Source organism: Phoenix dactylifera, chromosome 13 (genome assembly GCF_009389715.1).
Source record: "Phoenix dactylifera cultivar Barhee BC4 chromosome 13, palm_55x_up_171113_PBpolish2nd_filt_p, whole genome shotgun sequence".
Taxonomy (NCBI): Eukaryota; Viridiplantae; Streptophyta; class Magnoliopsida; order Arecales; family Arecaceae; genus Phoenix; species Phoenix dactylifera.
In genome coordinates, this window is record NC_052404.1 from 4,054,656 (window position 1) to 4,067,667 (window position 13,012).

The 13,012-nt window shown below is 37.4% G+C and overlaps 2 protein-coding genes across 4 annotated transcripts in view; both read left to right on the forward strand.

Annotated features, from left to right (window-relative positions):
* Positions 1-8,031, forward strand: part of LOC103701654 (ferredoxin-dependent glutamate synthase, chloroplastic) — a 48,498-nt gene extending 40,467 nt beyond the window's left edge. Inside the window, exons 23-33 of the mRNA XM_008783801.4 lie at positions 1,987-2,082; positions 2,180-2,377; positions 2,462-2,536; positions 2,730-2,858; positions 2,952-3,050; positions 5,709-5,851; positions 5,940-6,033; positions 6,113-6,351; positions 6,464-6,542; positions 7,233-7,316; positions 7,406-8,031. Coding sequence (XP_008782023.1) covers positions 1,987-2,082; positions 2,180-2,377; positions 2,462-2,536; positions 2,730-2,858; positions 2,952-3,050; positions 5,709-5,851; positions 5,940-6,033; positions 6,113-6,351; positions 6,464-6,542; positions 7,233-7,316; positions 7,406-7,570 — 1,401 coding nt within the window. The 3' untranslated portion in view covers positions 7,571-8,031. The remainder of the gene's footprint in view (positions 1-1,986; positions 2,083-2,179; positions 2,378-2,461; positions 2,537-2,729; positions 2,859-2,951; positions 3,051-5,708; positions 5,852-5,939; positions 6,034-6,112; positions 6,352-6,463; positions 6,543-7,232; positions 7,317-7,405) is intronic.
* Positions 8,032-10,051: 2,020 nt separating this feature from the next.
* On the forward strand, positions 10,052-11,716 carry LOC103701656. Of its 3 annotated transcripts, none has more exons than XM_008783802.3 (3): positions 10,052-10,275; positions 10,471-11,097; positions 11,263-11,716. In XM_008783802.3, exons 2-3 carry the CDS (start codon positions 10,485-10,487, stop codon positions 11,406-11,408), a joined length of 759 nt encoding a protein of 252 aa, XP_008782024.1. In that variant the 5' UTR covers positions 10,052-10,275; positions 10,471-10,484; the 3' UTR covers positions 11,409-11,716. The 3 variants fall into 3 exon arrangements, with proteins under 3 accessions (XP_008782024.1, XP_017696956.1, XP_017696955.1); XM_017841467.3 differs by having other exon boundaries at positions 10,061-10,275; positions 10,448-11,097; XM_017841466.3 differs by lacking the exon at positions 10,052-10,275 and having other exon boundaries at positions 10,313-11,097.
* The last annotated feature ends 1,296 nt before the right edge of the window (positions 11,717-13,012 follow it).

A 13,012-nucleotide genomic window follows, 5' to 3' on the forward strand; every position in this document is an offset into this window, starting at 1 on the left:
TCTGGGTGGTTACGACATAATACTCATTACTAACAATATGATGCCTAAAGATATATGTACAATTTTGAAGTCCTCAGCCCCACATAAAATGTCTTGCATGCTTGTAGATTTCCTTGTTGGGTTAATGTTGCGTTATGTATGGGTGATGTAAACGTACTGTCAACGTTATGGAAAACTCATATACTGGCTGCATCAATCATTGTACTGTCTCATATACTCTGTATGCTGCACCAAATTATGACATATATGGACCTAAATAAGGTCGGCGGAACCGTCCCAAACCGGGCAGTTCCGGCCGATCCAAACCGTACTCGTGGCTCAACGGTACGGTTCTGGCAAAAGAAATGAGACCCGTTGCCAGAGAAGGAAAGAGAGAGCGAGCGGGGAGGAAGGGAGAGGGAGAGGTCAGGAGGGGGGGCTGCGACAGGCAAGGCCGCGGCCGGTTTTCCTGTTTCAAACGAAATAGGGGTCTGGCCGTAGCCTTAAAAAATTTCGCGATTTTTAAGTGAAGTCGGCAAATCGTTTGCCGACTTCGATTTGCCGACTTCACTTAAAAATCTCAACTTTTTTAACGTCGTGCCTGTTTCAATTGAAACGGGGGAAGTGGCCGCAACCTAACTTTCCGCGGACTCGGCCGGCCTCCGCCGGCATCTGCCACCCTCCTCCAACCTCCCTCCCTCACTTCCCTCTCCCTCTCTCTCTCTCTCTCTCTTTGTCTCCCATGGTACCGTCCCTCTCTCGATACAGGCTCAGCAGGGCCCATACCGAGTCATGCCGCCGGAGAATCGGTATGGTGCTCGGCACCAGTTCCTCCGATCTTGGACCTAAATAATATGGGCAGGCATAGTAGCACTAGAGCACTGGTTATGTGAGACTAGTGTATAGGCGCTAATAATGCTGCACATATGTAGGCTATAGATCTCTTATATGTCAAGCAAATGTAATACACGATAATATGATTTTACAAGACAAGATTATATTAGTAAATTAATAATGACCAAGTAACCACCGAAAAAGTCTTCTTAGTTTTTATTTTTCTTTTTGTTTATTTTTCATGCTACATCTGCAGTTTCTGCTATAGTCTGAAAATCTCATGTTTTAATATCTACAAGTCACTTCACTAAGATTGTATAACATGAACGGCTTCTTGAATATCATTTTAACTATAGACCACATAATTAAGGCAAGTTCGATTAAATATGATATGTAAAATTGATAACTTCCCCTGAATAATGTGCAGTTTGCCAACAGGGCAACATGCTATGCCATATACTTACTGATATTTCAGTCAGTATTCTTGTACAAGCAGCGTTGCAGCAACATGGGCACGACAATTGGATTCAGACATGCATCTGAATAGGGGAGAGGAAAGGAGACAGAGAGTACATAAAAAATTTAATTAAAATATATAATTAAGGTCTTTGCATATTCATGTTTCTCTTCCAAACTTTTCAATTTGCTAAACGATTTCAGAAGAATGACATTATTGAATTATTTTAATGCTTATGTTCTTAACTAATCTCTAGAATGAACAAATCTCGCTTTTAACATCATTATAGTGGGTCAAACTCATTATCGGTGGAGTCCAGCACTCTTAACAAATTTTAAGAGCTGCAATTGAAAAAAAATGATGGGCATTAACGTGTCATATAGACATCTGATTCAGACATGTCTGACATAGATTCTAGGAGCTGGACATGATTGTCTATGTTACACAAGGTGCAAGACCAGCTTTTAAAAAATTAATTCATAGCGAGTATGTCTAATATCATGAAGAGGTCTTCCGCCAATGCTTGTCCTGATGAATTACTCAGAGAAAGAAAGGGGCCACACCTTTGATGTGCTATTGTTGAGTTGTGATACTCACTTATATTCTGCATATATTCATCTCAATCTGCTTATCTAGTTGAATGAAAACATGTGTTGGATTTCATCTAGTAAGGAAGTAATTTTGAAAAAGATGGAGCTGTTTTGTCTGTGTTACAGATATCAGGGCATGATGGGGGAACTGGAGCAAGCCCTATAAGCTCCATTAAACATGCTGGTGGGCCATGGGAGCTTGGTTTAACTGAGACACATCAGGTTTGTCTTGCGTATTTTAAATCAATATAGCTAATCAATTTGATGTTCTCTGTGTAGAATTTATATGTCCAGGTAATGAACCTAATAATTTTTGTAGATGCTTATTGAAAATGGATTGAGGGAAAGGGTGATTTTGAGAGTTGATGGTGGATTCAAGAGTGGTGTTGATGTCCTTATGGCTGCAGCCATGGGTGCTGATGAGTATGGTTTTGGTTCTGTCGCTATGATAGCTACAGGATGTGTTATGGCACGCATCTGCCACACAAATAACTGCCCAGTCGGTGTTGCCAGTCAGGTAGCAGAAAAAATGTTTTGCTTTTCTTTCTCCCTTTTTTTTTTGTAAATATCCTGCTAGACAGCTTTTTTAACTTTGGTGCAGAGAGAAGAACTTCGTGCTCGTTTTCCTGGTGTTCCTGGGGATTTGGTTAACTACTTTTATTATGTTGCTGAAGAGGTAATCCATCATCCGTTGGTCTTTTTTGATAAAGGGAGTATATCTACTTTAGCAAATAATTTAGCTTCCTTGTTTGTCTACTTACGAATACTTTACCTAAGGATTTTTTCTTTGGTGACTGTGCCTGATCTTATCTTGGAGATTTATGTTACAAGTTATCATAGTAGTTAATGAGCTTTAAATGTTTGGTCAGGTAAGAGGCATTTTGGCTCAACTGGGTTTTGAGAAGATGGATGACATAATTGGCCGAACATATCTGTTGAAACCAAAGCACATCTCTTTGATGAAGACCCAGCACCTTGATCTCAGCTATATTTTATCGGTAGGCATTTTAAAACTGGCATAAAATTAAATTTCTTAACCTTTTGTTTATATGGCCTCCAGATTTCTCATGGATCTAATGTTTAATTTTCAGAATGTTGGACTGCCAAAATGTAGCAGCACCGAAATAAGGATTCAGGATGTTCATACAAATGGTCCTGTTCTTGATGACATTATACTTTCTGACCCTGAGGTAGGTACAATTTCTGAGTTTCTCTTTTTCCAAAACACGGATTATTTTCATATGAAATATGTTTATTAAAATAACATTTGAAGTCATGGTAATGTGTAAGTATCAAGTTCTATCATTTTTTTGCCTCTGTATCCGTCTATAACAATGAAGAACTGAAATCATTTGGGTTGTTCTCATGAATCCTTATTTGCCCAAAATTCCTATCAAGCAACACCTTAATGTTTCAACTCTCTTTTGCAAGCAATTTTTACAACTTCCATCATACTACCTTAGGTCTTCCCTTACTATTTCCAATCTCTTCGATACAACTTTTAGCATTTCTCCTTATTGGGACCTTCTTGGGTCTTTGTTGCGCATGTCCATACTAATAAAATGAGTTCTCTATCCTATATCCAACACCAGTGCAAAAATTCTTGTGTCTCGTGTAATATTCTTGTTCCCTGCTTGTTGGTTCTACCACAAATACTACATAGGATCATCGTGGTTATCACAGTCATATTGCTAGCTTAGTTCTTCTTCTATACATTTGATCCAAAATTGCCCATAACATTGAGGCTTTATTGCTGTTTGAGTGAATATATGGCTAAATCACTAGGACATGTGTTTGTCACATGACATTGCTGCGAGATTCTCCACTTTATCCACACAATTCAAATTCTATTAGATATCATCATCCATCAAAGGATAATATTCCTATCATTCTTTTCTATAGGTTTTTATAGAGACAAGATCTAGGAATTTTGGTTGGGATCCCTGGCCTTACATGGCCAAGGAACCTCTTCCACCTCCCCTACCCCTCCCCTCTCCTCTCCCTTTCTCCCCTTCTATCCTTTCTTCCCAACTTTTTTCCTTTTTTTTTATTTGGCTGGTGGATCCTCTCTAGGGTCCTTGTATGACCACAAAGTGGGGTCAACATGGGGATGGTGTAATGCCCCAACTTATATTTTTCAAAAATACATATTTATTAAGGCATAAGAAAATCTAAAAATGGACTAGTCAATGGAAATGCTAAGTTCTATTAAGCATCATTTTGGGTGTCATGCTTTGGAGATTAAGATTTGAGAAACTTTAAGATTGAGAAATCCCATAGCATTTGAAAGTTGGAAATTTGACTTGAGCTAAAAATCAGGGTTTTGGACTAAAATTGGGACATCAAATTTTTATTCTTGAGTTAATTGGAATTTTGAAGTATTTTTACTGAATTTAACTGGAGGGGTACTCATTTACATGTAATGTCAAGCAAATAAAATTGAAACGAGAACATTTACTTAAATGATATTCCATGTAAACAGGTCTTGTTATAGCTTGTCTGTCTGTATGTCTTAATTGGCTTTCCACGTAGTTATTGAGCTGTATAATACCCCAAGCAACATTATTACTCGAGCAGAGGAACCAACCTACTTAGGCCCACCCAACATTTCGTTATGGGCTTTGCAGGGCTTGCGCTTTTTGTTTGTGGGTTGGCCCATCTCTGAACTAGGTTTGCATGCTTCGATAGTTGGATTGTTTGGGCTTCTCTACCTTTTCCCCTTTGCTTTGTTCTTTGTTTTTCTGTCACTCTTTTCTTGTTCTCTCTGATCCTATCTCATTTCATCCATCAATGAAATATGAAGTGGCTTGTAACCATTTTGCTTAAAAAAAACTTCCATTCGTTTGTCTATGAGATGCACATTTGTTTAACTGATTGCATTATGGGTTCTCATCTAGTTGTTTTCACTGAGGCCTTATGCTTATTTTCAATTTCATTGGAATTACATTCCACATTGTCTATCTTTTTTCACTAATTTTGAGACCTTTACCCATAAGGGCTTTCTACCTTAGTTCCAATCTGGTTGGCGTTGCACTCTTCCCACAAATCAATAGAAAATCATCTTCAAATAACATGTACCATAACTCATCCTTCCTAGTATCAAATAGTAAGCTAACTTGTTGAGATAAAGTCATAATTCTAACCCTTGGTATTAACTACTATGACTAGAAATTTATCTCGCCTCTAATACTAAAACTTGTCACTAATCTGACATGCATGTCCTCAATATTTTCAAATCAAAATTTATGTCGAAATATATTCCTTGATACCCATGAAATTGCCTCTTGTGGCATTCTACTTATTTTTGCTACAAATTGAGACTATATGTGGATTCTCTGGCCCTTCTCTGAATTATTCTTTGAATAATAACAAAATTTTCTCCTCTTCTGACTTTTTTTTGCATCAATCCAAAATGTTTTATTGAAGATTGCTCTCATTTACTTTATCCTTGTTATATGATGTTTCGCATAATTTTATATTGTGGTGTAAGTTTGATGGTGACTCTCTCTTAACAAATGGGATAAACATTATTTTAATTTAATTTGTTAAGTATCCCACGTGCTATTTCTACTTGCAAATACAAACGCTGAGCTAAAGAAGAATCAGTCCCTTTAGTTGCATTTTGTAACTTCTGTTTTAATACAAGGGTTTTCATCTCATACGATCTTTAATGTCAGTTGTAGATTGCTTTGGAACTCTATTGCATTGGTAGCTTAACTTCTTAATTTTCACAAGCTATTCTCCTCTTATAGAAAACTTCATCTCTTAAAATTATTTGACACTGTCCATTTAGGTGTTAACATTGGACTTGGTCCAACCTTTCTCCATAAAACTCTTCCTTGATGCAGATATCTGAGGCAATTGAACATGAAAAAGAGGTCAGCAAATCCATAAAAATCTATAATGTTGATCGTTCTGTTTGTGGCCGCATAGCTGGTGTTATTGCGAAGAAATATGGAGATACAGGTTTTGCAGGGCAGCTTAATATAGCGTACGTTAGGCCTTTTACATTGCTCTAGGCTTTATGGCTTGCAGCCTATGAAAGTTTAAATAATACATTCTGTTGTACGTTTCTCTAGTTTTACTGGAAGTGCTGGACAATCCTTTGCTTGTTTCCTGACTCCTGGAATGAACATTCGAATGGTGGGAGAAGCTAATGATTATGTTGGAAAGGTACAAGTGAATCATTTTCTCTTTCTTACGTCTGCTTTCCTTGTGTAGACTAACACTAGCCAAGAACCTTTTCTTCTAGGGTATGGCTGGTGGAGAGCTGGTAGTAACTCCTGTTGAGAGTACTGGCTTTTGCCCAGAGGATGCTACTATAGTAGGAAACACCTGCTTATATGGTGCAACAGGTGGTCAAGTATTTGTTCGAGGCAAAGCAGGAGAACGATTTGCTGTTAGGAATTCTCTTGCCGAAGCTGTGGTCGAGGGTACTGGAGATCATTGTTGTGAGTACATGACAGGCGGTTGTGTGGTGGTACTTGGAAAGTAGGTATCTCTTTACCCCATATTTCTGTTACTTGAAATTTAATAAATTTGTTAACAGATATTTTTATTTCCTCTTTCTTCTTCTTCTTCTTCTTCTTCTTTATTCCAATAGAGTGGGCAGAAATGTTGCTGCAGGCATGACTGGTGGTCTGGCATATATCCTCGATGAGGATGACACTCTCATTCCTAAGGTATTTGTCAGAAACTTTCTCATTCTTTTTATCTGATCAGTATAGAATAGCAAACTCATAAAGGATAATCAGACAGATCCTAGTGGTAAAATAATTCAGTTGTTTACAGTCTCTCTCTCTCTCTCTCTCTCTCTCCCCACTAACAGACACAAAACTAAGCCAAAATTCCTATTTTGTGCAAGTATATTAGTTATAGTATTTTGACATTCCTCAGTCATTTACGATTTTAATTTTCAACTTCATCTTTGCTTGTAATCACAGGATTATGCATGTCATATTTTTTGCAATAAACAGCATTGATCTTTGCATGGATGTGTCCCTATGTCAGGTCTTTGTTGAGGATGTCATGACAGATATTTGAGACAATACATTTAATGTCAATTGCTATAAGCAGTTGTCTCTTTGTTCACCTATCATTAGTAACCAAAATTTTTTGAAATTAATGAATGGATAAAAGGATAAAATGTCAGCCTTTGAAATCAACCCTTGACGGCTTCAACTGTATGGTCAGGACCTATTCCCTAAAGGGTAATACAGGTAGACATATGAACTTACAAAATCCTTTTCAAGGTTAAGTAGGCTTACTGTTTGTGTCTGTTCTGTGTTTAATGGGCCATTTTTAAGCTTATATTATAACCTTGTATATGATAAAATGCTAAAGAGTTGCACACTTCCCATTTGTTATAACAGATCAACAAGGAGATTGTGAAGATTCAGAGAGTGGTTGCTCCAGCTGGACAGATGCAGCTGAAAAGCCTGATAGAAGCCCATGTTGTAAGATGACCTAACATCTTGCTATATGTTGGTGCTGTAAATTTTGCAGGCAATGCTGTAACTTGATCCTTTTTGTTTACTTCCTGAAGGAAAAAACTGGGAGCAATAAAGGTGCTGCAATCTTGAGGGAGTGGGAGGCATATCTGCCTCTATTTTGGCAACTTGTGCCACCTAGTGAAGAAGACACACCAGAGGCTTGTGCAGACTTTGAGAAAGTAGCAGCTAAGAAGGGGATGACACTACAATCAGCATAAGATTAGAAACATATGAATCTATAAACTGCCAATTACTTGTGCATTAAGCAGCAGAGTGACAACTCATCAGCTGCCACAAATGGGAGTCAATCAGCATTGTGGATGGCTGATGCAACTACACTGAAGGATGAATACAGAGTTAGGAGAAAGTTCAAGATCTTATACACTGGACCGTTCCAATTCGTCATGTTTATGGAATGAAAGCAATTGCAAGCTTCAATTATGCATGCGTCCTAATTTTCTTGTTGCTTGCTATTGATTTCAACCAGGACGGCTAGACTTCTGTACAGTTGGCTGTGGTTTTGTGCTTTTGTAAATAAAACCTTGGTATTTTAATTCTAAGTTTGCAATTTCAGCCAGACTGCTTTTGTCATGTGTATTACCTTTGCTGTAGCTGTTGGGCCTATGGATAATAAGTGGTAAAGTTAATAGCTCAATGTTTGCATTATCATTTGCATTCAGGTTACAATCTAATAAGAGCTATATTATAGTTGTTTTTTGGGAGCTGAAGATATTTTGTTCTTCATCGACTGCCTGAAACCAGAGTGAGTGAATAGGTGGGTTAAAGGAAATCAGCATTTGACACAATGGTTGCCTTTATGTTGTTATAGAGTCATAATGCTTGCTATTGTTGGATAAAAGAGAATATTTAGTTCTTGTTAGATCCTATTATCTTTTGCATCCAAATTGCACATTATCATTTTTTTTTATTTCATTGTCAATATGGTTAACAATATGGAAACCAAATATGTTGAAACAAATGCTAATTATTGAAGGATAGAAGTATCAGATTTACTTAGGAGTTGATTTCGTTTATGTATTTATAGCTTCTCTTTTCTAAACCTTGATAAGATTTTCTAGTACCAAAGCCAAAATATAAGTTAATTCTCTCTTATGTGTGTAAAAAATCATAAGTTGTTTCCCTCTCTTTTGTGCGCGCGCGCATGTGGCAAGAATGCCTTCGTATTCTAATGATGCATGGCAAGTTTTTCTGTGTATTGCTGACCTAGTATATTTCTTTTTTAAAGAATTGGAAGGATGATTTCTCGCCTCTATCGTTGCACGAATTACCCCATCTCACACATTAGGAATTCTTCAACCATCCAACTATTCGCTGTAGATGCTTATTATTTTACCTTTCTTTATTAGCACAAGTTTCTGGCTTATAATAAGAATAGACAATAAAATAAGTACCTCAATTTGCTCCATCTCGGGTAATAGAGAGAAAAAAATAATAAATAAAAATATTATATATATATATATATATATATATATATATATATGATGTTTACGTTTACTATGCTTACATTCAATAGTTTATAAAATCTGTATTTATTCTAGTTAAATTAACAACATTAATAAAATCATTTATCTTATATTAAAAATTAAAATTATTTTTGAATGAATAAGAGGATGCACATATTTTTTTATATTTTTGGATGGTTGTTATTCACTTAAGGATATTTAAGTTATTTTTGATTTTTTTTAATATTATATTTGGGCCTTATTTAAGATTTAACGGTTTGATTAATGTTTTATTAAATTATAGATTAAAATATTGGATGAAAAAAACTCAAAAGAATAAGTATAGATTTTTTAAACTGTTGGATGTAGGTATAATATATCTTTAAACTTAGAAGAATTTTTATAATTTACTTAACAAAAAAATCATCCTACTCCAACATATTTTCTTCTCACAACCCTAAGGGTCAGTGGAAGTGAGATGAATGAAGGTGGGGCAGCAGGGGAGATGAGGTTGGTAGGGTGAAAAGCATGGATTAGGCCTACAGTGGGACAAAATGATTTGCTTTGTTTTGTTAATTTCTCTTTGTTAGAAGAGATAAAGAATATTTAGATATTAATTTATTACAAAGTTGGATGACAGCTTCAAGATGCTAAAGGTTACCATGCTCTCACTATTATTTTTGATTATTATTATAGTTTAAATGAATGATATTATCTAAAAGTGTCCTCAGATTTTAGATTTAATATGATAATTACACAATCGGATATTATTTCTTATTTTACTAGAAACTAATGGCTAATATGAAAAAAAAAAAATTGCAATCGTTGTTTACTCAAGTCACTGTTGACTGGCTTTTTTTGAAAAAAAAAAACTGACTGAGCTAAATAAAAATTTATATTCCCAACTGTTATAGAAATTTAATTAAAATATTTATTCTATCAAATGCCTATTACAACCAAATGCTGTCAATGTTACGACGCTTTAAATTTTTCTCATTAACATATATTCTGACATATTAATCCCTCTTTCTGAATCAAACCCCAAACCAGAATTAATTTTCCTCTTTCTGAAATTTTTGCCGAAATCCAACGTAACCGGTCTCCTCTCTCCCAATAATTACTCATTCTTTGAAGAATATTCGCCGGACCGGATTTCGGACTCTTGTCATCACATTCTCGCCAAGAAATCCCGTCCTCTGAATTTAGATAACCACGGGCCCTCTCTCTCTCTCTCGCGCGCGCGCGCGCGTGTGGATGCGATTCCTTCGGTCTTTCCCACAGTATTTGACTCCCCTCGCAAACTTGAAATGCAAGAAGATCAAACCAAGTGTACGTTTCCTGCGGCTACAAAAGCTTTATTGTAATGGAGAGTCCTCTCCTGCTGCTTCTTGAGACTTCTTCCAACTCTTCTCCTTCCCAGCCATTTACACCTTGAACTCAGGCAGCAACGCTTAATCAAGGTAGCCACTCTTCCCATCTTTCCTCTCATTAATTTTTTTTTTTTTTTTACCCTCCTTTCATCAACAAAGAAACAGAAAAAGAAGAAGAAAAAAAGAAGTTTTCTTTTTCTAACTGGTGGAAACCAACACAAAATTTGATTCATAAAGGTGATCTTTTTGGTGGTGATGACAGAATTGCTTTATTTCTTTTCCCAGTTTGGAAGGGCTTGATGGGGGGAAAACCCTTGTGGATTCCTCCCGCATTGGATTTCTCCTTGTTGAATAAAATTAAAGTCTCTCCTCCTCTCAGGCTCCTCCCAAACACCTCCAACTTGGTCTCACAACCTGAACCCCAATCCAACCCCATCACACTCCCTCCACCGCCCCAACCATCCCACCCCAACAACCCTTTACCCGTTCTCATCACCTTCTTTGCCAAGTCCTTTCGATCCATCCTACAATCCCCGCCCGCCGCCCCGCCCCGCCGTCCGATTTCTCGATCGGAGGCCGGGTGCTTGGTGCCGCTCTTTCGGCCCTATGTTGCCAAGGAGCCATGGCACGGAGGTGTGAGGGCCTTCCTGTCGCAGTTATTCCCGCGTTATGGCCATTACTGTGGCCCGAATTGGTCGAGCGGGAAGGACCGAGGCTCGATGCTGTGGGATCGGCGGCCTATCGATTGGCTCGATTTCTGCTGCTACTGCCATGATATTGGCTATGACACGCATGACCAGGCTAAGCTCCTCAAGGCGGACCTCACGTTCCTCGAGTGCTTGGAGAAGCCACGGATGGCGACCAAGGGAGGAGCCCACGTCGCCCTTCTCTACAGAGCTATGTGTATTGCAGGTATGAATGCGATTCTGATTCCTTTTGGTGCTTTAGCTTTTGCTATGCAATTTTTTCTTTTTGGGTCGCCAAGTATGAACGTAATTTGCATCACCAACCATTTGGGGAATTTAACATTAGAAAACTAGCTTGATGACATTTTTTATCTATTATCAAAACTTGCAGGGTTAAGGTACGTGCTCATACCTTACAGGATGCAGCTGTTGAGATTAAAAGCTGGTCCATCATTCGTAGAGGTGGTTGGGAATTTGATGAGTAAAGCAACAATGCCAGGAAAGATTGCAACTGCAAACCATAAAGAGAGGTTGTGAATATGTCTAACGTAACTCCACCCAGGCTGGTCTGGCAAAGCACATCCTCTTACAATCTGTCAATTCAATGGGTTGGTGATAAGGAGCCCCACAGTTGGTTATGATCATGGGTATAGTTTCTTTCCAGATTGCACATATTGTTAATATTTTTGCCTCTCATGTTGTAGTTTAAAGAAAACTCAACTAGCTAATGGACAATACGAGTTATTCGACTCATATGTAAAGGTACATGGAGCTTGTTATGAACCCTTTGGTAGATTTCCATGAGATAACTTGATAATTCTAATATGGGCATCTTCTCCATTAAATGTCTTATGGTGTCATGAATCTGTTGATCCTCTTTTAGTTTTTATTGTTTTCCTTCAAGTCCACTCGATAAGTCTAATCTCGGCATTTTCTCTAATAAATGTCTTACATTGTCATGAATTTGTTGATCCTCTTTTAAATTTTATGAACTTCCTTTGAGTCCACACTCCACCATCTAGTAGAACTTTCAGAGAGATCCCAACTTTAAAAGAACTTCCATTGAACGCTTACCGTGTAGTAACCACCAAACAACATTTTTGTGCTTTGAACTGGTTAGCTTTGCTGTAGAACACCACCACTCCAAAAGCTTCTAAGTTGAATTTATGGAATAATCACAAGTTAGTTGGAGCATCGAAAAAAACCTTATCTCACACTCTAAGAGTGCGTAACCGAATCTCCTTAGAATCCCCTTCATCACCATAACATTTCAAGTGGGAAAGGAGAGAACATCCTGCCATCTACCACCGTATGATCAACTTGGGTAGGGTGGCCCATTTGTATTCATGCTGGACTTCAACACAAGAAGCTCCACCAGAAGCCCAAAATCCAGCCCAACATGCTGACCACAAGAGACTTTGTGACCAAGGTTTGGAAACTTGGTCTTAATTTCGGTTTCATTCCTCCAAATATGCATTTAAATGCATACTTAAAAAAAATAGAAAACCAACTTAAAATAAATTTTGCTCTAGTTTGAATCAAGGATCAAGGTGGTATGCATTATGACTACTGCCGACATTGAATCCGCACCTAGCACCCACCCTAATCTAGCTCAAAATGCATGATATCAGGTAGTATTGGCATGTATTTGTTGGTGCCAGGTCAATATTGAGCCTTTAGGTATCCAAACACCTTCCTTTTTCCTTTTCATTTCTTCATTCTTGATTCATGTGCCATACCCGTCCTCAGTTTAAATTCATACATGTTTAGTTTATCTACCATCCATTTATTATGAGAGCTATAGAAAAGAGAATCATTTCATGGCGATTCTTGATCTATTTCTTTAGAACATCTTAAGCCTAAAGCATTCTTCAACACTTCTCCTTGTTTTTTACCTTCTTAATGGATAACTTCTATTGTTAACCATATAGTAAAATATAAAAAGAAAATATGCCATCGACAAGACATCATTATCTCGAAACTTGTCTTACATTTTGATGTTTCCATGATAGACTGCATAAGAAACTCTATCCATGTTTGAGTATCTATAGATGGCAATATTATCATTTCTAAGCATAGATTCTATCCATGTTTGATTATCAAGGTTTAAGGTATCAACAGTACTGGGCAGTCCCAATGAT